Source organism: Dendropsophus ebraccatus, chromosome 9 (assembly GCF_027789765.1).
Source record: "Dendropsophus ebraccatus isolate aDenEbr1 chromosome 9, aDenEbr1.pat, whole genome shotgun sequence".
In the NCBI taxonomy this organism is placed as follows: domain Eukaryota; kingdom Metazoa; phylum Chordata; class Amphibia; order Anura; family Hylidae; genus Dendropsophus; species Dendropsophus ebraccatus.
The window spans coordinates 77,586,610-77,614,036 of record NC_091462.1 but is presented as its reverse complement, the minus strand read 5'-3'; the positions used below and the strand labels follow the sequence as shown (position 1 = coordinate 77,614,036).

Sequence of the window (27,427 nt, the reverse complement as noted above, 5' to 3'; positions counted from 1 at the left end):
AAGAAAGAAGACATTTTCTTGCTTCACTAACATTACCGGTCAGGAACTGAAAAGCAGCTTTGTCCCTCAGGGTTACTTTTGAGGTTGTACTATAAGTATACTTATACAAGTTTCCAATCCCTGACAGCTGTTACGTTGTTCCTCACAGTAATTAACCGCGCGGCTCACCGTATTACATGCTATTATTTCTGTGGGCTGTAATTTTATGGCATTTATGTAATTATTATCTTTGCTGAAACAAGCAATTTGTTTCTAAATGACAGTCTGGTTTAAAGGAACAAAAACGTTTTTTAAAGATTGAATATTTATTAGGAGTTAGGATAAGATCTACATTTCTAAGGTTGCTAAAAAACTTACTTTGTATTTTCAAATGACTCCAGATTACTCCAGATCCCAATGGGTAATTTAAAGGGGGGAAAGGGAGGAGGGGGGAAGGGCTGCTGACATTCCAGTGCAACACTCTATGATAAATAGCAAGCTACAAGTAAGACATACTCAGGGTGCAAATGGGAAATGATTCAAATAAATCAATGTATGCCAAGAGAGTGGGTGTTTTTTTCTCTCTTTTTGCTGTGGCAGTCAATGGTAGGAATATTATTATCACATATGAATTGAAGAGAGGTGATGTCAAGTACTCTATAAATGACAGAGTAGTCATCTGTTAAATTGGCATCTATTATATATGTGATTTGAGTTTTTTTCAGTTCAATAAAGGAAAAAGGAAGATATGTAGCCAACCCACTGGTATACTGACACCTCCTGAGCCTTGAATGTCCTCTGCAGCATAGCTTTCCAACACAGTAAACAGTCTGCTAAGCTGCCAACATTCTAGGCCTTTACATGCAGGGTAAATCCATGAAACCACAAATGTTGGATCAGTGGACTATTACCAATACTAAAATTGGTTTTAAAAGCCTAGAGACTTTACCATCAGCAGCCAGGATGACAGTTGTTTGATCATAAAGGTCAGCGATGTCATCTTCTGTCCAGCTGTAAGGATCTTCTAGATCTGAAAAAAAAATTGTGAAATCCTTCATTATTATTATTTTTACTATGCAGTATTAAGATCATAAACTGATCAGAACACAATGTCAGGGACATCAAAACTCTATTAAAATAATTTTAAGGAATCTGTAGTCATCTTTCAGTTGACAATACATTTATCTAACCTACATAGTCTAATACACAATAACATCATCTTATTTAAGGGGATGGCTACCTTTAACAAGATTTTTTCAAAAGCAGTGCAGGGTATAGAGCAGGTCACTTACTAATACAGGAAGCCTTCTCTTGAACTCCATCCTCTCTAGTGAATCCAATATAGTGCAATCCTATACTGCCATTATTGGATTTTAGAGAAAACAAATTTTTTAAGGAAATGGGTAAAATTTAAATAATTACCATATTTTTTGCTTTATAACACCTAGACGACCCTGGACGTACAGTGATGTCATGGGTGTCTGTCTCCTGACGACCCTGGGCCTAACTGTATGTCCAGGGTCTCTAAGGAGCTATGAAGAGCGCTCCGCAGCACAGCGCGCTTCATAGCAGGTTGGGCCGGCTGCAGTGAGCAGCCAGGCACTCACCATTAATAACAGGATGCAGCGATAGCGCTGCAGCCTGTCATTAACTCCTTAAACGCTGCACATTTAAGTGTAAGTGACAGAAGCAGCTCCTGTCACTTACCGATCGGGACCCCCGCAGTGTAACTGTGGGGGTCCTGATCGCTCTACCGGACCGCTGGATGTCTCTTACCTTCCTCCGTAAAGTCCGATCAGCAATCTGATCATTGAGTCTGCCACAGGCAGGCTCAATCAGCAGAGCGCCTATTACACTGATCAATGCTATGCCATAGGCATAGCATTGTACAGTGCATGCAATCTGATGAATGCAGGTAAAAGTCCCCCAGGGGAAATTAAAATGTGTGTAAGGTTACAAACCCACTTGGCGGGTCTGCAGCGAGTCTCCATGCTGCGTTTTTGCAGCGAGACTCGCTGCAGATCCCGGCCCTATGCTTTTAATGGCAGACAAACACGCAGCAGGGATGTACATCCCTGCTGCGAGTTTGTCTGCAGCCCACCCCATTAACCCCCCGGCCGCCGGAGCTGATACTTCACCTGATCCCGGCTCCGGTGGTTCCCGATGTCTTCAGCAAGCCGGAGCGGGGACCATGTGAAGTATATGCTCCAGCCAGCCGCCCGCAGCCCCGGCCGCCCGATCGCCCCCCCGCAGCCCCAGCCGCCCGATCGCCCCCCCGCAGCCCCGGCCGCCGATCGCCCCCCCCCCCCCCCCCCCCCCCGCAGCACCGATCGGGCTGCGGGCGGCTGGCTGGAGCATATACTTCACCTGGTCCCCGCTTCGGCTTGCTGAAGACATCGGGAACCGCCGGAGCCGGGATCAGGTGACGTATCAGCTCCGGCAGCCGGGGGGTTAATGGGGTGGGCTGCAGACAAACTCGCAGCAGGGATGTACATCCCTGCTGCGTGTTTGTCTGCCATTAAAAGCATAGGGCCGGGATCTGCAGCGAGTCTCGCTGCAAAAACGCAGCATGGAGACTCGCTGCAGACCCGCCAAGTGGGTTTGTAACCTAAGAAAAAAAAAAAAAAACTTAAAATGTCTTTAAAAGTACCCCAAAGCCCCTCACCCACTAAAAATTAAAATCCCACTAAAATCACTGCTTATTCCATTATATAAATAAATCATATAAAAATAATTAAATTAACAAACATATTATATACCGTACCGTAGGGGAAAAAAGTGCGAGGATTGACGATTTTTTGTTTATATATATATATATATATATATATATATATATATATATATATATATATATATATATAAATTTTTATAAAAAGTGATCAAAATGTCCGAGCAAAAAACTAAAAAAATGACACCCCATACAGCCCCAAGGGGGAAAACTAAAACCGTTATAAGAGTCACAATAGGCCCATTTTATTAATTATTAATTGCAACGAAAAAAAAAGGGATTTCATAAAAATATATCTATAACATAAGACAATCTGTATGAACCTGCATGTGGTGGTGTTCAGACTGACCTATACAATATTGGTATCATGTCACTTTTACCGTATAGTGCATTCTTTTTATGATTTCACCAATTTATATTTTCAAAAATAATATTTTTGGGGTTCCATCATACATGTTATGGTAGAACGAAAGACGCCATTACAAAGTACAACTACTCCTGTAAAAAACAAGCACTTACATGGCCCTGTAGATAGAAACATGAAAGTGCTAGAGCTCTTAGAAGGGGAGGAGGGAAAAATAACAATGCAAAAATGAAAACTGGGTCATTTTGGGCTGGGTCCTCAAGGGGTTAAGACCCACCTGATGATTAGATGATGAAAAGCACAGAAAGACTATGTTAAAACACTGTTGAAATTAAGTAGATGGTAGCCATTTAATGGCATGTAATTGCCGTTATTTAAAACGGCCATTGTTTTGAAAGAATGGCTGTTTGTCGTTAAATGACGGCCATCCACTAATTTTTAACAGTGTGTGAATATAGCCTTTCTGTGTTTTCGATCAACACCTGGTTTTGGTAGCTAAATACAGTGTAGGAAAACAGCATTAAAACGTGGTGGCCTGTATAGCTAGAGGTATAACCAGTAGAAAGAGGGAGATTGTGATTCCGCTGTATAGAGCTTTAGTGAGACCACATCTGGAATACTGTGTCCAGTTCTGGAGACCTCACCTACAGAAGGATATTGATAAAAGAGAATAAGTCCAAAGACGGGCTACAAAAATGGTGGACAATCTAAAGTGTAGTCTGGTGGAAAGGAGGGGGTGATAATTTTTTTTCCTTTACTACTTGGAACAAACTTCTATCAGATATGTAAATACTTGGAACAAACTTCTATCAGATATGGTTGGTAAATCTACAGTAACTAAGTATAAACATATATCTACCATTAGAAAGTAAAAGGGCAGACTAGACGGGCCAGGTGGCTTTTCTGCCAACGCTCTTCTATGTTACGATTACTAGTCATAATACAGTACTGACAGAAGCCTATGGGGCCATACTGTACATCAATATGCCTCCTAGTTCATGAATTATACCATTAGGCTATGTTTACACGTAGCATTTCCATCAGTCTTTTGGTGAGTCTCTTTTCAAACAAACCCAGGAGTGGACAGAAGCTGTGTTTTCATTATATCTTTCCATTATAATTTTGCCCTGTCAGCTCCACTCCTGGATTTGGTTGAAAAAAGACTGACCGAAATACTATGTGTGAACATAGCTTTAGAAGCTTTAGAGGGGGAAACGCTATTATTCTGGAGAACATACGATCTCCTTCTCACTTAATAAACTTCATATCTGTGCAAACACAGATGCTGTTTGGGTAACTAACCCATGCGACTGTACAGGTCTTCTATTTTATATAAAAGATGGACTATTGTACAAAGGATGGCTCTTCTGACACTACTATTTCCCCATAGATTGTTGAGTTTTTGGAGCAAGGAATTAATACTTCTTTAGGCTATGTTCACACTACGTATATGTACGGCCGCATATTTTTCGCGGCCGGACATTTACGTGTAAAACTCCGGCCAGGATTTACGCAAGTTGCGGCCGTCTACGTATGGTCCGCGAACTTACGCCCGTAGTCTACGTACGCTTCCCGAGCGGCGTACGTAGCGATCTGACAGCGGTATTTTACTTGGATATCTTTGGCTAGCCTCGGACACCCCACAGAACCTTTTGGATCGGCAAATCAAAGTGTAAAAATGAAGAAATCACCACTCCGTACAGGACCGCATGTTACGCTACGGGCGTAAGTTACAGCATTTCCGTCGCCGCATACGATCCGGGCGTAAGTTCTTACGTAGTGTGAACTGTGCAGCCGTAGATCCTATACTTTCCATTGTACGCAAACTACGTAAATTTCGTGCCGCTTATTCACGGAGCGTGCTACGGCTGGAAACTTACGTAGTGTGAACATAGCCTTAAAATTATTAATAGTTTTGTAGCTGTGTAATGTCTTATTTTAAAAAAGTGTTGTTTATTTCCATTTATATAAAAAATTTATAATTTACTTCATTAGAATTATGTACTTTTTCTATTAAAATAAAGGCTTATATCCACACAAATTTCCTCACTGTTGTGTTTCAGAAAATTCAGAAAAACATGCACACAAAAATAATTTGTAAAATAAATTCAGTAATGCAAAAGATCCCCAAATACCTCTGTTATAAAATAATTTTTTTCCTTTATTAACCCTTTGAGGACCAGGCCAATTTCGATATTTGCGTTTTCGTTTTTCCCTCCTTGTGCTTAAGCCCCTCCTGCCGCTGCACAGTAAATTCACGTCGCTGCAGCCTATGCCAGGTGCTGCAGCGATGTGAATTTACTGCTGAGGATGACATAGGCGTAGGAGCTACGCCTGTGTCATCCGCGGCGGGTCCCAGCTATCAGTGATAGCCAGGGATCCGCCGCCGCGCTCCGGTGCTGAGAGTTAAGCCTATAGATACTGCGGTCAGCAAGACCACAGTATCTATAGGGCTCTGGAGAGACAATTCTCCCTCTCCTGAGGGAGAACTGTCTCTCCGGTGTCCATCGGGGCTCTGCGAACTGATCGCAGAGTCCCGATGGTAGTCATAGAAACCAGAAGCCTCAGGCCGGGCGCGCACCTGTCAGCTCTGCCGCCTCCCCTCTTTCCCCTGCCACTGATACAAGATTGTATCAGCGGCAGGGAACATAGGAGAGGTGGCAGAGTGAGGGACATCAGCTTATGGGATCTTTATGATCCCTTAAGCTGATGTAAAATCACAACCTGGGCATTGAGGCATCAATGATCCCAGGTCATGAAAGGGTTAAAAGGCCATTGCATTTTTCCACCTAGAAACCCACAAGAGCCCAAATTTTTTGCGGTACTAATTGTACTTTGCAATGACAGGCTGAATTTTTTCATAACGTACACTGAAAAAAATTCAATGCGTGGTGAAATTGAAAAAAAAACAAAAACAAAACGGATTTCTTTTATTTGGGGGTATTTGTTTTTACCTCATTCACCCTGTAGTAAAACTGGCTTGTTATATATGTTCCTCAAGTCATTACGATTACAACGATATGTAACATGTATAACTTTTATTGTATCTGATGGCCTGTAAAAAATTCAAACCATTGTTAACAAATATATGTTCCTTAAAATGGCTCTATTCCCAGGCTTATAGCGCTTTTATCCTATGGTCTATGGGGCTGTGTCAGGTGTAATTTTTTGCGCCATGATGCGTTCTTTCTATCGGTACCTTGATTGCGCATATACGACTTTTAGATCACTTTTTATTATTATCGTTAATATTTTTCTGAATTTGATGTGACCAAAAATGCGCAATTTTGCACTTTGGGATTTTTTAACGCTTACGCCACTTACCATGCGAGATCAGGAATGTGATAAATTAATAGTTCAGGCAATTACACACGCATCGATACCAAACATGTTTATTTATTTATTTATATTTATAACATGGGAGAAGGGGGGTGATTCAAACTTTTATTAGGGGATAAAAAGTTTAAAAGTTGTTTTTTAGGACAATAACTGCATCACCTGCCGAACGGACCCTAGGAGAGATCTGACAATCTGACCCCCCCCCCCCCAAACCACTTGAACCTTCGGATAGCTGCTTTTAATCCAGGATCTGTCCTGCGGTCCGTTCGGCAGGTGATGCAGTTATTGTCATAAAAAAATACTTTTAAACTTGAAGCCTCATGCCAAACAGGAGTATCTGTGCCCTAACTTTGCACCACCCTCCGTCCCTCCTCCCCGCCCTCCTCATCATTAGGAATGCTCCAGGCAGATTGCCTCCTATTCCCCACCTGTTTAGCCCGGCACATGGGCTGGATCGTTAAGGACCTGTGCAGTGTTCAGCATGTAGAAAATGTTCCAGAGGCATTCCTAATGATGAAGAGGGTGGGGAGGAGGGACGGAGGGGAGGTGCAAAGTTAGGGCACAGACACTCCCGTTTGGTACGGGCTTCAAATTTAAAAGTATTTTTTTTAGGACAATAACTGCATCACCTGCCGAACGGACCCAAAGACAGATCTTGGATTAAAAGCAGCTATCCAAAGGTACAAGTGGATTGGGGGGGGGGGGGGTCAGATTGTGGGTACAGAGTCGCTTTAAGCTGCGTTACGGCAGGAGAGCGCACTGATTGGCTAAGTGCAGTCAGTGACCCGGGAGCTGGAAAAGCAAGCCAGAGCACGGACAGGTAATGTATGAGCTTCTTCAAGCGCCCGACTTGTGGCAGACATAGGATTGCAGAGGATAGAAAATCCGTTTTGAGAATGCAGAAACCAGGGCTGTGGAGTCGGTAAACTGCAGCTCTGTCTGACTCCTAAATTTTATCAGGACCGATCAAACTCTGACTCCTGCTTCTTCATAAATGGACGGTTATATACCAGGGGGGTTATTTATCACACTGGCTCAGCAGCTTCTCCCTAATGTCCTACATGATGCTGGGGCGACTTCTGAGGGAATGAGGAAAGATATAAAGCAGCTTCTCCTGTGTGTGCAGTGGATGCAGCCAGTCTCCAGCCTCCATGTCCTGAACAACACAGAACTAGACTAGATGGAGCAGTTGGTCTTTTCCTGCTGACAGTCTTCTATGTTTCTAACTAAATATTCACCATACACACAGAAACACTGCTAACAATGCCAGATCATTGTAATAGAGAGGGGTCAGACATAGTGATATAGAGAGGGGTCAGACATAGTGATATAGAGAGGGGTCACACATAGTGATATAGAGAGGGGTCAGACAGTGATATAGAGAGGGGTCACACATAGTGATATAGAGGGGTCACACATAGTGATATAGAGAGGGGTTACACATAGTGATATAGAGGTCACACAGTAATATAGAGGTCACACAGTGATATAGAAGGTCACTGTGGGGGCACGCAATAGCCCCCCCCCACACACACACACAGCCTGCTGCAGCTATAGCACACATACACACAGCTTGCTGCAGCCATAGCACACATACACACAGCTTGCTGCAGCCATAGCACACACACACACAGCCTGCTGCAGTCATAGCACACACACAGCCTACTGCAGCCATAATGCGCGCACACACAGCTGCAGCCATTGAACACTGAAGAAAAACACACAATCTTCTCCCAGAGGGAAAACACCGCATTGAGGACAGAGGTTACACCTACACTACTTATGTCTTCTCCTACTCCTCTATATTACACAGGATATCTTTATATTACACTGCTGCTCATATACAGCCATCCAGCATCCAGGAAGAGAACAGCACAGATCTCCCCCCCGCCCTACACACAATGGACTCTTCCAGCTCAGAAACAAACTGCCAAATAGTGACCGACAACTTTTCCTCGACCACCCTTATGTAATAGGGCCAGTGTCCTATTAGAATGTTGCTCATAATATATATTCAAGAGCAAAACTTGTAAAATTCATATCAAAATTCAATTCTACATTTTTTGAAGATTTTTTAAAGCTGGAGTCGGAGTCGGTACATTTTTTCCGACTCCAACTCCGACTCCAGCCAAAGCTAGCTCCGACTCCAACTTCGACTCCAGCCAACACTAGCTCCAACTCAGACTCCAACTCCACGACTCCGACTCCACAGCCCTGGCAGAAACCATAGGAAATCACTGTACCAAATACTGCAGCTAATTTTGATTTTGCAGCATGAAATTCGCTGCGGATGCGATACATGTGAAAGCAGCCTAAGGATGTGTTCAAGGGGTCGGGGCTGTAAGCTGTGGGCGTCCGGCGGCGCAGGGGTTAAAGGGGCCAGGTCCCACGCTGCGTGTATGGGACCCATTGAGCTTCACAGTACAGGATCCGCAGCTGATTTTGCTGCAAACTCGCAGCATGAAAATCTGCCGCGGATCCAGTAGGTGTGAACGCACCCTTAAAAGGTATTCTGGTACAATCACAAAAGACATATAAAGGGATGTAAAAACGCTGTCAAGTGACTAAATTACATAGGAAAACACTGCATTTAGTATGTGGCGTTTAGGGCAAATAATTAATGTAGAAAAAAACAAAATGTAATGTCTTTACTGGGCCTCTAAAGATAATAATGCAGGTACATGAATTATGGCCACATTTACCCATCAGTTTTATACATGCAATTATGGGTAAATATCCATACAATAGAGAGCTAATTAGCCCACTAAATTTTGACACTGAATGCCAATGTCTCACACAATAGGAGCTACAGGTATTAGTGGAATATATTAGCCTTGAATAATCTGTCACATACACGTTCAGAATTTATTGTACATGAAAAGGAGAGAATTCTATGGAGGTTTCCATAATTAGGGCCTGTCACTATAAGTCAAATTACAACATTCAGGATAATTAATTCTACATTATCTTACAAAATGCTATGGCTACATCGAGTCATTAAAATTAACCAAGGCTTGCAAACACAGGATGTAGGAACTGGACAAATTTTTGACAAGAGCTAAATTAAAAAACTTCTGCAATGGTGATGAGCCCTACTTCTCGCCATAGAGACAGAGCATGGATGTCAACCAACACAGTCATCAGTGCTATGGGGACCTAGAACAGACCCCAGAAATGTCTGTACAATGAGACCTGCTTGGTATATTAGATGTTGCCTTAAAGGGGTTATCCAGTACTAAAACATCATAACTGCATTCTTCTGAAAACAGTGCCACACTTGTCCTCAGGTTGTGTGTGGTACTACAACTCTTCATTCACTTCAATGGAACTAAACTGCAATACTTCACACAAACTGAACACAAGGAAGCAACAAAGTTTTTTTCTATTCTTGGGCAACCCCTTTAACAGTAGCCCATGTCACAGTGAGACAAAGAATAATGTACAGAAGTATGTATAGTGCCACTGGATCCTCTTTATCCATTCCAAGCAAGAGAACACTCTTAAACAGTCTAAGAACAGGATTGTTACTCATGTTACTGTACTTTTCCCTTCTACACATGATTATCAACTGCTTATAACTATGGTGGAGGAAGTGTATAGACTGCCAAGAGTTAAAGGCGGTTTTAAACTTTGCTATTATCAGATATTAGTGTTTGCAAGAGATGGTGGACTTGTTGGCCTCAGATCATCATCACTACTGCTTAATGCAATTTCCATGATCTGTTGGTTGATAATCTGTACGGTAAGATGCAGTCAGCATCTTCTGTCTTTAGCCTTCCTTTCACCTCCTAATTACACCACCTGCTGCCTCCTATCTGCATCCAGGTTCACACTTACAAAATGTGCTCTGTAAATTCTATAACCTGGCTGATAAATATACATCTAGCTGCTCACACTCCAGAATCTATCTATCTACTGAAAAACATCATACTCTGCTGGACCATTCCTGATGTACCCTACAATACACTGCCTTAAGGGGTTGGGTCATGAAGGAAAAATCAGATGTGGACCACAAACATATCCGTGAATATATGTACAAATTGTCTCTCATGGGTTTAATTACTTCCTGGTTTCCGCTCTAAACTAACCAAGGGCAACAGATGGCACATGGGGGATTAGTGAGTCTACATCTCTCAAATGATACATTTCAAGAAACACTTGTATATGTGAAATATGTTTAACTTAACATAATTCATGGTGAAGTTGCCCTCTGCACTGATTGATATGGCACAAGGGTCTCTTTCGGGCATTTTGTAATGTAGGGTTTCCTGTAAAAACAACAAAGGAATCTGAAATTTTGAAATGAATAATTTATCATCAATCAGATCATCTTGGTCCAAAAGAGACCAGTCCAAGCTGGGGTTTCTTGTGAGTGCAACAAATCAATTTTAGACACCTTGGCAGTGCAGAACTAACAACAACACAGCTGATGGAGTATGGCCCACTGGTTAATAGACCCCCATCAGGCCCTAGGATCCCAACCATAATGAGGAGCTGCGGGAAGATGAGGCATGGAGTCAAAAGAGAAGGACTCAGGTTCATTGGACACACAATGCTGACTGGACACACAATGCTGACTGGACACACAATGCTGACTGGACACACAATGCTGACTGGACACACAATGCTGACTGGACACACAATGCTGACTGGACACACAATGCTGACTGGACACACAATGCTGACTGGAGTTCAAAGAAGAGGCAAACAGTTGCTGGCACCCATATGACATTTGATTCCCCAGAGATCCTATATGATTTCTTGCTAGTAGAAGCCTTGTTGGACCACTTGTTTACCCAATCTATAGACATGAACAGGCAGAGGGAGACACAGTAGTGCTTTTGGAACCAGGGCTTTATAATAGTAATATAGTTATGTACCAGAATGTGGATTTTTTACGCCACAATCAGATAAACTAAGGTGCGGTGTCAAAGGAATCCTCTGATTTCAACATTCTTTTTTTACAAGGTGGTATGAACTTTCATTATAGGAAGAAACCCAGGTCGAGGAGCAGAGGGTCCCCGCCAAGAAATCAATCAGAAATTCATGTGTCCAAAGGATAAACCCTTGCTGTATGTCTATTGATTTTTAGTGTCAGTAGGGAGCTCTCTCACATAACTCCAGCAGAGTATTTCCTCATAAACCAGGCCTTACATTACTTTTATTAATACATAGTATATTATGTATTTATTACTACATACTTTTATTATTCCTATTTATTACCAGGGTTTAAAAGGCTCTGCTGTTAAATTTTATAGCCTAATAAATTTCACCCCATCCTATGAACCCAATTTTTATTTTGCGAGAATATATATCATACAGAATTACACTCTTACTATCCTCATTGCGATCTATAAATTACACAAGTATCAGTCATCTGTTTATATTTTTCAATCCTCTGCCCATGCTGATTTGTAATGTCACATGTTGCTGTGAAGCTTGCCCTACCTGCTGTTTCAGCTCCTAGTCATTGCTCTCTTCCTGGGAACCTTTCTGTATTATGTGGGTGTAAATTTAATGACTGAGGCAGAGAAGTATAATATTAGCAGCAACGAGACCGTTGAGAATTGACTACACATAAAAACAAGTGAAGAAAAACGGGTAAAAATGCAGCACAACATCCGTTAAAAATTAAGTGATCTAACTTAACCCTCAGCCTATTTTGGCCTTAATGACCAGGGCCTATTTTACAAATCTGACCTGTCTCTCTTTATGTAGTGATAACTCTGCGGTGCTTTTAACTATCGCGTTTATTCTGAGATAGTTTTTTCGTGACATATTCCTCTTTATGTTTGTGGTATACTTTGGTTGATACACTCAGTAGTTTTTAGTAAAAATCACAACATTTGCGCAAAAATTTGAAAAATTTACAATCCTTTATATTCAAAATTCTCTTTTTCTGAGAAAGATAGTAATGCCACATGAACTAATTATTACTGCAACATCTATGACATGTCTACTTTATAGTGACGTAATTTGGTGAACGTCTTTTTACTTGTTAGGATGTTAGAGGGCTTCAAAATTCTGCAACAATTTTTCTAATTTTTAGGAAAATTTCTAATTCAGACTTTTTTAGAGACCAGTCCAGTTCTGAAGTGGATTTGTGGGGCCTGTATGTTAGTTACCCCCATAAATCTCTCCACTGTAAAAACTGCATCCCTCAAAGTATTCAAAGTGACATTTCATAAGTTTATTAACCCTTTAGGTGTTTTGCAGAAATTTAAGCAAGTTGGAGGGGAAAATTTTCATTTTTTTGGCAGATATTACATTTTAAATAATTTTTTCCTCTAACACAGCAAATACTAACTGAGAAATCACACTCACTATTTATTCCCCTTATTCCAGTGTTTCAAGAAATCCCCCATATGTGGCCACAGTGCGTCACCTGATTCAACCACAGGCCTCAGACATGACAAAGACCTGGTGAATTTTGGGGCCTTTTTTTATTTTAGTTTTTTTTGTCACAGGGCCTTGTGGTGCCAAAATATTTGTGTAAGACAAGTTGACGTTTCCATCGGTACCATTCTTAGGGACATGTTACACCCTGATCATTATTTATTTTATTTTTTATGAGGTGGTACGAATAAAAAACACAATTTAGCAGCTGTTTTTCACCATTTTTTTGTATGCCCTTTACTATACATTACTTATGACATGTTAACTTCATTCGTCAGGTCAGTATGATTACAGCGATATCCTTTTTATCTAGCTTTTGTTATAGTTTATGGCATTTATACTATAAATACTGTTTGTGTCTTGCATAGTGTAAGAGCAGTAATATTTTTATTTTTTCGCCAATGATGTTATGTGAGGGCTCTTTTTTTTGCGGCATAAGCTGACGTTCTTAGTGGTACACCTTTTGGGTACATGTGATGTTTTGATAGCTATTTTCTATTTTTTTTAGGGGGCAGGATTAACAAAAAAATCGTCATTTTGGTTCATTTTTTATTTATTTTTTGAATGGCGTTAATCGGGTGGTATAATTATTGTAACAGGTTAATAGACGGGGTCATTACAGATGCAACGATACCAAATATGTGTATCTTATTTATAGGGGATCATTTATAAAGGGGGATAGGGACTGTGTATATTAATTTTAATTATTATTTATTTAATTATTTAATTTATTTGTTTTAATTATTTATTTATCTATCTTTGTGTGTGTGTGTTTTTTTTTACTTTTTCAGGTACATATATAATGCATTACAGCACATAAGCTGTGTTGTAATGCATTATATAGTGAATGAGTGTCAGTGTTGCACACTGACACTCATTCAAACGATCAGGTCCCTGCAGCTGATTCAAACGATCAGTGCAGGGACCGGATCGTTCAGCAGTAAGGTGAGTGTGAGGGGAGGGTGAGTGTATTGAATCCGGGGGGGGGGGGGGGCACGACAAGGGGAGTGAGGGAGAGGAAGCGGGACCGGGAGGAGAGGAGAATGGGGAACACGGAGGGAGCTGACACGGGGCAGGCACGGGAGGAACACGGGGGGAGGGGGAAGCACGGAGGGAGCTGACACGGGAGGAACACGGGGGGGGAAGCACGGAGGGAGCTCGATCGGGGCGTAGGCAGCTGGATCTGGCGGGGGGAGCTCGATCGGGACCGGGGGTGGCTGGATCGGGGCGGGGGAGCCTGGACACTACATCGGGAAGCAAGAGGGGGGAGCATTACAGCAGTGGCGGCAGGAGGAGGCAACGTGCTGCAGCCTCCTCCTGCCGCCCGATCACCAGGACACAACAAATCTTCCCATAGACGCTGCGGTCACAACGACAGCAGCGTTTATGGGGTTAACTGCCCGGGGGGAGCACGGCTCCCCTCTGTGCAGTGGCAGCAGGAGGTGGCTGTGTGATACAGCCTCCTCCTGCTTCCCGATCGCATATACGAACAGCGGGGGGAGGCAGAGAAGGCATGACGTCCAGGGACGTCATGTTGCAGAATGGCACTGCTTTTCATGACGTCCCTGGACGTCATATTGGGGGAAGGGGTTAAAGGACTTCAGTATAGAAATATGGGATTTTTTTTTTTTTAGATTATCGCCATTATTGATTCCTTTTTATTTATCATCAAGGAAATAAACTGACCACCTTACGATTTTGCCTCACTGACATAAATACAGACTTTTTTTGGGAAGTCTGCATCTTAACGACACATGGCATACATTTATGTCATAAACTCCAGGGGGTCTATGAAGCAAAGCTCGGGAGCTGAGCCGGGGACCACACTGTATGAGGCGGGCAAATGCTTCCAGCCCATCTAATACACCCTTAAGGGACCCACAATGAAAATTAATGTCATGGGTCTTTAAAGAGTTAAAGTTTCTACTAAAGGGGTGCTCTGGAAGTCACTGGTAAAGGAGCACTCTTTTCAAGCACTATGAATTTTCTCCTGGAAATGCCCGTCTATGTATTTTATGCTATCTGACTTTTATTCATTGTGGGGCACCAGCCAACGTATTAGCATGGATGTTTTATTCTGTTACTCCAGCTAAAGAATTAGTCTGAATACTGTATTTTTGTGACTCAAACCAAAGTGTTTTTATGGATGTTGTATTCAGTTTTATCGAGTCTTTACTTATTGTACAGTAAAGGAACTGCTTTTGTTTTATTATCTGTTGTATCCTTTTTTTCTGTTTTTTGTGTATTACGTACAACTGTACACCATGTATATTAGGTATGATGTAGAGCTGACATATTCTCTCTAAAAGGGAACCTATCAGCTGTTTTATGCTAATCACACATAACACGGCAAAAAACAGGCACCCTCATTATAAAACACCACAATTTACTCTGAAATGATGCTGTTTTAAAGATATAAGACCCAGCCAACCAACCTGGCCTTGGTTTTCCCTTGTCATTACATTGACTTATAGGGCCACTTAATATGGTGGTTTTCCTTCAGAAGCCACCCCTTGGCTGGGTCCTTCCCAGAGGGATATCTGGCTAGTCCTGTGTTTCGAGACTCTTAAATGAGTCTCCACGGGCTCTTCTTTTGCATATTCATGTTTTAGGGATAAGCAGGGGACCACATATACAGTGAAGGAGTGTATACAGTGTTGGCCTACGCAAGCAATTCAAAGATATCTCCCACCTGTCTTCTCTTCTCATTAAGGCAAGCCTCCAGCCTCTCACAGCCCTACTTCCTGTCCGGCCTGTCATTACACCAGGATCTTGAGCACGGTGTTCAGAGCAGGAATACTTGCTCTGATGATTGCGCTGGAGATCAGGGCTGAGATTCAGCTGGGGTAGGAGATATCTTTAAATTCTTCGCGCCAGGCTGACCTCCAGTGCACAACGGCCCTCATTAGCATATCAGATTACAGGCAAATGTAGCTGGAACCAGGCGGCAGACTCAAAATTGCTTCACACCAGCTGATTGACTGCAGCAACGCCGACAGGGTGGTATGTAAATCTAACTACTGGCTATGAGGTGGTACATTTGCTTTAAAAATGGCATACCACTTGGAAGCATCACCAGTACCATGCACATTCCGGAAACAAATTTCACACGTCCTCCCAGTGTAACAATATTATGGCTTGCATTAGGAACAGAGTAATAAACATCAGGAACAGAGTAAAGTCCACAGGAGTAGTAACTTTTAGGGTAGCTTCACACGTACCGACTCGCAGCGATCACTTTCACTACATACACACAGAGGTCTAAACGACCGATGCGTGTATGTAATTCTGCCGGCCGCTTAACCCCTTCAGCTGCCGCCCGTCTCCCGCTCTGTATACATTACCTGTCCTCGCTGCACGGGGTCCCGGCGTACAGCTCTCCCACCCGGCCAATCAGTGTGTTGCCCTGCCGCAGCCACTGATTGGCCGGGCGGGAGAGCAGTACACCGGGACCCCGTGCACCGAGGACAGGTAATGTATACAGAGCGGGAGCCTGGCGGCAGCTGAAGGGGTTAAGCGGCCGGCAGAATTACATACACGCAGTGGTCGTTCAGACCGCTGCATTTATGTAGTGAAAGTGATCTGCCAGGACCTAGCCGACTTGCAGCGTTATTAACGCTGCGAGTCGGTATGTGTGAAGCTACCCTTAAAAGTCTGAAAATCATGGTGCAATCTTGCACCTATTGCACATCACCATAGCAGCTGTGGTGGTCAGGTAAAGCGGTACTCAGGTAAAGCGGTTTATTCATGTAGAACCTAGGCCACTCCCTCACATTTCAATATTCATAGTGTTCTTTAATTAAATAAGGATCCAGAAAAGGAGAAGTCTGGTGTAAATTTTTATTTAAGTATTGTATTGCCCCCAAAAAGTTATAGAAAAACACCATAGTTATTATTATATTACACAACACTTTCCAGGGTGTTTTAGACTCGTTTAGACTTGTTAGACACATTTTAGCCGTGTTAGAAAAACGTATGGCTTGAAGAGAATCTAGTTGTAATTCACGTTCAAGACTGCTGACACTATTAGATATCTGTTTGGACAAGGAGACACACAGTACCATTTATATATCCAGCTGTGCTGCCAGAATGTAGAAAAATACTTTATCTCTGGTACAAGTAGTCAAAGAGACTTCCCCAAGCTGAATAGCTGCAAGCTAGAATGCCTCCTCTCTCTTCTGCTCTCTCTCACCTAGAAGCTGATTCCCAAGCAGGGTCAGGTATGGGAGGGGGAAGTTGGGAGGTGTTACAGCTTGCTGCACTTTAGGAGCTCAGGCCTCTGACTCTTCTTACTATAGAATAAATTTTTTTTTTCTACATTCTGTAAGCACAGACTGATATATGAAAGGTAACGTGTCTCCTTGTCCTAACAGCTATTTCATAGTGTCAGCAGGTTGGAACGAGATTAATAGCTGACAGATTCCTTTTAAATGCACCAAAAATTTACAATTGTTTTGGTATTCTAGTAAGCCGATTAACCCCTTCATGACCAAGGTAATTTGTGCCAGGATGTCCGGGTCACATTAATGCAATGTTCCTCCTCACCTAAAAGCCACAGCAGTTTTATTTTTCCACCTACAGGGCTAGTTGAGGTGTCATTTTTTGCGCCATGATCATGAAACATTTTATTGACATCCTATTGGTGTAAGAGAAAAATTTTGAATAGCTTTTTATTAAATTTTTCCTGATATAATTTTAAAAAATCAGCAATCCTGGTGTTTTTTTTTTTTTTTTTCATTTTCTCCGTTAACCGTGCGGAAACAATAATGTCATATTTTAATAGATCGGACAGTTACGCACTCTACAATATGTAATAAGTTTAGTAATTATTTTTTTTTTTTTACATATTTTTAGGCTGCAGGCAGTTAACTCACATACTCAAAGCGGGATGTCAATCCCGCTGCGGATATGTGTTCTCATAGGGATGAAAGGCACTGGATTTGCAGCGGATTTCGCTGCAAATTCGCAGCTGCTTCAGATCCGGTACATGTGGAAGCACCCTTAGGCAGTTTTTTTTTTTTTTTTATTATAAGCCGCTGTCCACCGTATTCTTTTTTAGTAGTTCCTACAAGATGGTCAGACATCTTGGTACTTGCAGGACTGGGAACTGACTACATACAGTTCTTTCCATACAAAATGACAGTGCACAAGTGTTTTTGACTATATTTAACCCCTAGACGACCCTGGACGTAGGGTTACGTCATGGAAGCCTGTCCCCAGACGACCCATGACGTAACCCTACGTCCTGGGTGTTTCCCCGGCTATGAAGCGCGCTCCGGAGCGAAGCGCGCTTCATAGGAGGTGGGGGCCGGCTGCAGTGAGCAGCCGGGACCTCACCGGCGTTTAAGTGTAAGTGACAGGGGGAGTCCCCTGTCACTTACCGATCGGGACCCTCGCAGTGTGACTGCGGGGGTCCTGATCGTTGAAACGGACCGCCGAAGGTCTCTCACCTGCCTCCGTGCGGTCCGATCGGCGATCTGCTACACTAAGCCTGCACAGGCAGGCTCAATGAGCAGATCGCCGATAACACTGATCAATGCTGTGCCTATGGCATAGCAATGGTCAGTGTAAAAATCTAAGTAGTGTATGTAAAAGTCTCCAAAGGGACTTCAAATGTGTAAAAAAAAAAAAAAAAAAGTTCAAAAAACTATTACACTACCCCAAAACCCCTCCCCCAATAAAAGTTGAAATCACCCCCCTTTCCCATTTTATAAATAAAACATAAAAATAAATAAATAGATAAACATATAATATACTGTAGCGTGCGTAATTGTCCGATCTATTAAAATATAACAAGCGTCATTGCGAACGGCGAACGGCGTACACAAAAAGAGGGGAAAAAGGTGCGCAGATTACTGATTTTATGTTACATTATATATTAAAAAAAAACAATAAAAAGTGATCAAAACGTCCAATCTTCACAAATATGGTATTAATAAAAACTAGAGATCATGGCGGAAAAAATGACACCCCATACAGCCCCGTAGGTGAAAAAATAAAACCGTTATAAGCGTCACAATAGGTCCATTTTATTAATATTTAATTGCCAAAAAAAAGGATTTCATAAAAAAAATACATATATAACATTAGAAAATCTGTGTAACCTGCATATGGTTGTGTTCGGACTGACCTATAGAATAATGGTGTCATGTTGCTTTTACCATATAGTGTATTACGTAGACACAGGAACCCCCCAAATGTTACCATATTGCATTCTTTTTTACGATTTCACCTATTTATATCTTCATAAATAATATATTTGGAATTCCATCATACATGTTATGGTAAAATGAATGACGCCATTAAAAAGTACAACTATTCCTGTAAAAAACAAGCACTTACATGGCTTGTAGATAGAAAACTGAGAGTGCTGGAGCTCTTAGAAGGGGGGGGAGGGAAAAACGAAAACACTAAGATCAAAATTTGCGCGGTCCACTGGGTCATTTTGGGCCTGGTCCTCAAAGGGTTAATAGAAAATAAATTACCTGTACATAACTGATTCTTGAGCCAGTCTAGTTCCTTTACTTTCATTTGGCCACCTGTTTAAAAAGTAGAAGGTAGTATTAATTTAATTTAATTTAAAAAATATAAGCTAGAGTCATTTCTATTGACGAGTCGTAGTGAAAAGCAGAAAAGACAGAAGGGGATAAAATGTCACATGCAAAATATATACTACAAAGAAGAAACAACACTGCAGAAAAGCGCATCATCCATCTGTTATACCATGCTGTCTACAACACAGTACGATTCATCCAAAACAGTAATTGGAGAACGTTGAGTTCTACAAAAAAATGTCAGTTCTGCCCTGTAAGGCCATTCTTCTTCTTTTAGTTACTGTTGAATTGGTACTGAAGTAAAATATGGTGTACATATGTTGCCAACAGTGCTTTACGCATTTTGTCCACATAGTAGCGTACTATTTTAACCTGCTATGTGGCAATGGGTCATACACATCAGTACAGCACCATGAGATTTTTTATTTTTTTTCCAAACTTATTTTATTGAAAAGGTCAGTTAAGCATATACAATAAGCATTAGGGAATACGCAGTTCCTTGTCCAGAAATACAATCAATTTGATACATAGTGACCTCAATTTTTTGAAATTTTCTGCTATGACAAGTTATGATACATGTACTTAAAGAAATTTACAGAGACCACATATATTCCCAACGTTCCAGATGATCTAAATAAAAGTGACCGGTTGGGAAAAAGCAGAAAAAGTGTAATAATACAAATTAACATAACATATGAAGGTATTTGAGTAAAAATGAAATGAAATGAGTGTGTACCGAAAGTCCTTACGTTTTGTACTATAAAGGAATGACCATATGGCATAAAATAGAGAGAAAAGAACAATTGTTGGCTTTCAATACGAGTATTCTAAGTACTGTCTAGGTAGGGGTGGAGGTTTGTAGATATTGTTTGTAGTATATGTTCCACGGTTCCCATAGAGTTAGATATTTCTCATGTGTGCCTGATTCCCAACTTTTTTTTTTTATTTTATTTTTGCTTACATAGTGCAGCATATGCTACTATTAAAGATTAATGTAAAGGTTCTTGTGTATGATTTGTACCTTTTATAACTGATGTGGCAGGCTTTGTTTTCCAGTCAGACTAAATTTCAATTCCTTCACACAAATGAATTTATAATGCTGCCTACATTTACCATGATGCCTCATCTAGTGTCCTACTACGAGGGGGGAATTATATGACCTATAATCATAATTGATCTGTTTAGATTTGAAGGCTTTAAGCTATTTCTACACGCAATTGGGAAAAATCGTGCCATTTTGCCATGATTTTGGGAAAATAAAAGCAAGAACTCAGGAATAAAGCTAAAAAAGTGCATTGAGTGAACACAGCCTCATGATGGGTGTATAACTACAGTATATCCTGAACCCATAGAGATTGCTGCAGCAGCATACACATGCAGTGGGAAGGAGAGCAAACCGTGAGCTGCCAGGAGGGACCTGGTAAGTGATTATGTGGTTCACAGGAAATCAGCTGATCCAGGAAAGACCAGTTGCTCTGACACATTAAACATTGTAATTTTCAGTAGGTCAGACTGTTGATCACATGTCAAAGCATGGATTCAGCTGTGCTAGTATAAAACAGTCGGTGCTGTAGGACTAGTGATGGGAAGTGCAAAACCAAAACATACAGTAGACTATGGATAAAATTGGCACGGTTTCTCACAACTAAACTATTTGGCCCCAAATTTGGCATGTAGGTACAGTGGATGCTGGGAAGGTTTTTGTAAAGGTCCTTACCTTCCTAGATGTACAGTACACAGCACTTGACTGTTGTACTGTTGTTAATTGTTGTTCTCCATTATGACAGCCTGTCCTCTACAGAATCCCAAATGTTTGAACCATTTGGCAAGTAAGTACACTGAAAATCCAGTTAGTCATAATCTTGCTGGACATAAACACTATTGTTCTATTTTCAGCAATTATTATAGTCTATCCTCCAATTCCAATTGCCTGAACTGTTGGAACCCAAATTTGGCATGTAGGTACACTGAATGGCTGTGTCGGAAGTTAAAAATGAAACCAACAGTGTGTAAATGCTGGGGTATATTGGGCAGTATTTTTCTTTCAATAAAAACCCATTTGATCTGGCAAGTTTGAGGTTGAGGACCTATGTGTTTTACACCCGAAGCATACTAGGAAGACTGACATTTAGACTCTATATAACATCTGAGGGTGCCAGGAATCTATCTTTGGGTGCCTTCACACCTACCGAGTCGGCTAGGTCCTGGCAGATCACTGTCAGTACAACGACCGCTGCGTGTATGTAAATCTACTGGCCGCTTAACCCCTTCTGATGCCGTCCGGCCGCCTGCCGCTCAGCTCTGTATACCTTACCTCCTCGCTCCACCGGGTCCTGGCGTCCTGCTCTCCCGCCTGGCCAATCAGTGGCTGCGGCAGGGCAAAACACTGATTGGCCGGGCGCGAGAGCAGGACGCCGGGACCCCGTGGAGCGAGGAGGTATGTATACAGAGCGGAGCGGGAGGCGGCCGGCCGGCATCAGAAGGGGTTAAGCGGCCGGCAGATTTACATACATGCAGCGGTCGTTCAGACCGCTGCGTGTATGTACTGACAGTGATCTGCCAGGACCTAGCCGACTCGCAGCGTTGTTAACGCTGCGAGTCGGTAGGTGTGAAGGCACCCTTTAGGAAATACTATATTTCTGTTCAAGTAAATTCTTTATAGCAATAGTGAAATTGTGAATGTTTCACATTTAACATTTTAGTCATAGATCACTCACCAAAATTAAAATGTTATTGCTAGAAGTACTGAATATTGTTCTCATATGTATCAATTAAAAAGAATAGGTACAACTTTGAACTAAGGATAACATTTTCAAAACCTGTTTTTTTCATGAATGCATAATCCAGAGAAATGCTGATAACACAACTAAACGTCTTTTTATGGAATTTATTAAAAAAAATATTTGTTCTGTGACCAACCTCCCTTGTATTAGCTACAGTCAGATGAGTCCAGCAAAACTATTAGTCTTCTAGGGTTTATTGCAAAAAATAAAATAAAATTTTATATATGTCATGCAATATGGTGAAGGGTCTCAGGCCATTTGTGAATTACAGCAAGCCATAAACTATTGCTGGCGGTCTATACACTTCAGGTACAGTATGTTCACACTACGGAATACAAGCGGAAATTTCAAGTGAAGGCCGCGTGGCAGACTCAGCTTGAAGTTCCACCTTACCCATTGACTCAATGAGTTTCTCAAGCTCAATCCGCCATCTGCCAGACATGTCAATTCTTTGGGCGCACGGTGGTTTGAGCTTGAGAAATGCAGAATTATGATGTAGTTCAGTCCCTACATGATGTAGTTCAGTCCGTGACATAAAGTCGGCTTATGAACGGTACATATGCAAAGTGGGAATCCAGCCTAAGGTTGTGTTTTCACATATGCGTTTGGAATTAATTCTGAACATTGTGGAAACCGCACCCAAAGACACCAGGGAAGCATGGTGAGGTAGGAATGAAATGTTTAGTATTTTGTATATAAGGGCAGCTCTATATAAACAGCTAGCCATTTAAGTCTTCCAGCATTTTGAATACTCCACTGCATTTCTAACTTTTTAAACTTATTGTTATCTGCATTGCAGCCCATATTTTTAAGGATCACCACTTATGAGCCCTTTTTGTGGGGTCTATGTTAATATAAGGCAAAATAATAAATCCTTCCAAGTACTTTTAATTAATGTTCCCCATCTCTGCTCAAGATGTTATAATAAAAGCTATTGTTAGCAGCTAGCCATGTTGTTTCCGAGACTCTAGACGTCTAAATCATCAGATGGTGAACAAGAAACAAGCCTAATGCTTTAATATTTCCTCTAAAATGTTCATAAATCATATGAGCTTGATATCTTACACTAATAATTTATAAAGGTCTGTGTAGTAGAGCATCTTTTCATTAACGTCTTTGGATAAAACTGATGACCTAAAATACATAAAGCATTTGCCTTGACTTGCCAATAACATAAGCGAAGCATTTATAGGGAAAATAATGAATATTGTTTATTTATTGTTTTAAAAAATATAAAAAACATACACTAACACTAGGGTCTGTGCAATGTCACATGAAAATATTTTTTTTTACAAAAAGGACACTTATGCAAAAAAATGGGATCCTAGGACACCCCCAAATGAATATATCTAGTATAATAATAATAATGCTTTTATTTTTATAGCGCACACAGATTCCGCAGCACTTCTCATAGTTTCTGCCAATTATTGCTCCCTGTCCCCAATAGGGCTCACAATCTAAATTCACCTATCTGTATGTTTTGGGTGTGGGAGGAAACTGGAGTACCCAGAGGAAACCCACAGAGAGAACATACAAACTCGTTGCCCTTGTTGGGATTTGAACTCAGGACCCCAGCGCTGCAAGGACCCCAGTGCTAACCACTGAGCCGCTATGCTGCCCTATAACATAGTATAGTGATGTTGCCATCATACATTGTTCTCCCCTACACATGGAATAACATCAATAAGTATATAGCTTCCGGAAGAAGCTATTGTAGCGAAATGTGCGTCGGGTTGTGGACGCGAGACCCTCCATTGCTGGTTCACAGGTTTGTGGCAGGGGATGTGTGATAGGCGTACTGGTGCCTTACTGTCAGTCCCCCTGTCCTTGTGATGTTGCATACCTTATGTGTATTTTCCCCCCTTATGTTACTGCCTATTGGTTGTATTAATCATTTGAGCCCTGTTACATGGTTTAAGCACTTACACTTTAACTGTATATATAGAAACATAGAAACATAGAAGATTGTTGGCAGAAAAAGACCACTGGGTCCATCTAGTCCGCCCTTTTAGTATTTTCTTCCTTATTATCTTAGGATAGATATATGTCTATCCCAGGCGTGTTTAAATTCTGTTATTGTAGATTTACCAACCACCTCTGCTGGAAGTTTGTTCCAGGTATCTACTACTCTTTCAGTAAAATAATATTTTCTTACATTGCTTCTGATCTTTCCCCCAACTAACCTCTCACTGTGTCCTCTTGTTCTTGAGCTCAGTTTTTTACTAAAAACACTCCCCTCTTGAACCTTATTTAGTCCCTTAACATACTTAAAGGTTTCAATCATGTCCCCCCTTTCCCGTCTTTCCTCCAGACTATACAGATTCAAATCCTTAAGTCTTTCCTGATATGGTTTATGCCTCACACCCTCCACCATTTTTGTAGCTCGTCTTTGGACCCGTTCTATTTTATCAATGTCCTTTTTTAGGTGAGGTCTCCAGAACTGGACACAGTATTCCAGATGTGGCCTCACCAGAGCTCTATACAGCGGGATCACAATCTCCCTCTTCCTACTGGTTATACCTCTAGCTATACACCCCAGCATACGATTTGCTTTCCCCACCGCCTGGTTGCACTGGTGACTCATTTTAAGGCTTTCAGAAATCATTACCCCTAAATCCTTCTCTTCTGAAGTCTTTTCCAACACAGTACTGCCGATGTGATACTCGGATAGAGGATTCCTCCTCCCCAAGTGCATTATTTTACATTTGGAAACGTTGAACTTCAATTTCCACTGTTTGGACCACGTATCTAGCAAAGCTAAATCATTTTCCATATTACTGACACCTCCAGGAATATTAACCCTGTTGCACACTTTTGTGTCGTCAGCAAACAGACAAACTTTACCTATCAACCCTTCTCCTATGTCACTTACAAACATATTAAAAAGAATAGGACCCAGAACAGACCCTTGTGGCACACCACTTGTAACCAGTCTCTGCTCAGAATATACACCATTAACAACAACCCTCTGATATCTCTCCTTCAGCCAACCACAAATCCACTGAACTATCCAGGGATTTAGTCCAATTTTCTCCAACTTCTCTATCAGCTCTTTATGGGGAACTGTATCAAAAGCTTTGCTGAAGTCCAGATAGGCGATATCCACAGCACCACCTTCATCCAGCACTTTTGTGGCATAATCAAAGAAATCAATGAGATTAGTCTGACATGATCGGCCCTCAGTAAAGCCATGCTGGTTTGGATCCATCAAATTGTTGATTCTTAGGTGATCCATTATCTTCTTTTTTAGAAGAGTTTCCATCATTTTCACTACTACAGATGTCAGGCTCACTGGCCTGTAGTTACTGGGCTCTTCTCTATTCCCCTTCTTGTGGATTGGTATAACATTGGCTGTTCGCCAATCATCGGGGACATCTCCTGTTAGCAGGGATTGGTTATACAGATCTGTCAGGGGGGCAGCAATCACAGATCTGAGTTCTTTAAGAACCCTGGGATGGATCCCATCTGGACCCATCGCCTTATTCAGCTTTAAACGGGCAAGTTCCTCTGCAACTTCAGCCTCTGAAAATACTGGAGCCGAACCCATATAGCTGGAGGCAATGTTGTGTCCAACCATCCTGTGATTGTGAAGGCCGCCTTCTGAAAACACTGAGCAGAAGTAACTATTCAAATAGTCAGCGACCGCCTTATCTCCATCAATAAACGTATTCTCCCCATTACTTATTTTAGTAATGCTGCAGCCATTCTTCTTCTTCTTCCTGTCACTTATATATCTGAAGAAGGTTTTATTCCCCGCAGTAACAGATTTTGCCATTTCCTCTTCTTTTGAGGCTTTAGCAGCATTTATAATCTGCTTTGCCTCCTTCTGTATACTTTTGTACGTCTCTCTGTCAGCTTCATTACCAGTCTCCTTATACTTCCTATACGCTGCCTTTTTTCCTTTTACAATGGCCTTAACCTCTCTAGTAAACCATAATGGATTCTTCTTCCTTTTACTTTTGCTAACTTCTCGTACATATAGTCTAGTTGCCTTTAATATGACATTTTTTAATTCTGCCCACTGAGTGCTCGCCCCCGATGTTTTATCCCACCCTCTTAATTCTTTATCTAAATACTCCCCCATTTTATTAAAATCTGTCTTCCTAAAATCCAATACTCTTGTTGTAGTATGGGATTGGACGTAGTCAGTTTGTACGTCAAACCATAGACACTGGTGGTCACTGGAACCTAGATTTTCTTCCACTCTAACTTCAGACACCCGATCCACATTAGTAAATACTAAATCTAGAATGTTCTCTCCTCTGGTAGGTGACTTCACAAGCTGTTTCAGAGATGCCCCTGTAAGGGCCTCCATTACATTCTTGCTTTTACATGTAAGTGCAGAAGGGATATTCCAATTCACATCCGGCATGTTGAAGTCACCCATAACTACAATGTCCCCCTTTAATGACATTTTAGTAATTTCATCCATCAGCATATTATCATAGTCCTCGCTTTGCCCCGGAGGCCTATAGACAACACCTATCCTAATAACAGATCCCTCTTTGGACTGCATACAAACCCAGAGAGTCTCCAGCTCTTTATATGTATTTTGGATGAGTGTCGATTTAAGACTATCCCTGACATAAATGGCTACCCCGCCTCCCCTTCTCTCTGCTCTGTCTTTCCTGTACAGAATATATCCCGGTATAGCTATACTTATTGATTTTTATTCCATGTGTAGGGGGAACATTGTTTAATGGCAACATCACTATACTAGATATATTCATTAGGGGGTGTCCTGGGATCCCATTTTTTGCATTTGTGTGGTCATAAGTGTCCTTTTTGTAACTAAATTTTTTCATGTGACATCACACAGACCCCAGTGTTGGTGCCTGTGTGAGTGTGTTTTTTTATATTTTTTAAAACAATAAACAATATTAATATTTTCCCTATAAACGCTTCCCTTTTGTTTGTATATATACTGAATTGTGCGTTAGGATTTTTTATTTGTTAATGTGTCAATAACAGAAAGCATAGAGACAATTTTATTCGTTTATCTGCAGATTTACACGTAAACCAACAAGCACTTGTCAGTATAAACACCAGAGTATTTATTTAACGTTTACATATACTTTTTTCCATTTGAAAAAAAAATAATCTATTGCTGACTGAAAATCACTGATAATACATTTGTTGCAATTTACTAAATTATACTATTAAGAGTTGCTTCATAAAAATACATGTGGGAGGTCGTGGTGGTAGCCAAACTAAAAAATGTCAGAAACATTAGAAGTGGCAAAACTATGCAAACCTTTAGGTTGCTGGAACTTTTGGTAACCCT

General features: G+C 41.3%; 1 protein-coding gene across 1 annotated transcript in view; it reads right to left on the bottom strand.

The window, feature by feature from the left end:
• METTL22 (methyltransferase 22, Kin17 lysine) overlaps positions 1-27,427 on the bottom strand; it is a 111,409-nt gene that overhangs the window by 20,447 nt on the left and 63,535 nt on the right. The window contains exons 7-8 of the mRNA XM_069985403.1: positions 19,292-19,345; positions 929-1,009 (exon numbers count right to left, since the gene is read on the bottom strand). Of these exons, the coding sequence (XP_069841504.1) occupies positions 929-1,009; positions 19,292-19,345 (135 nt within the window). The remainder of the gene's footprint in view (positions 1-928; positions 1,010-19,291; positions 19,346-27,427) is intronic.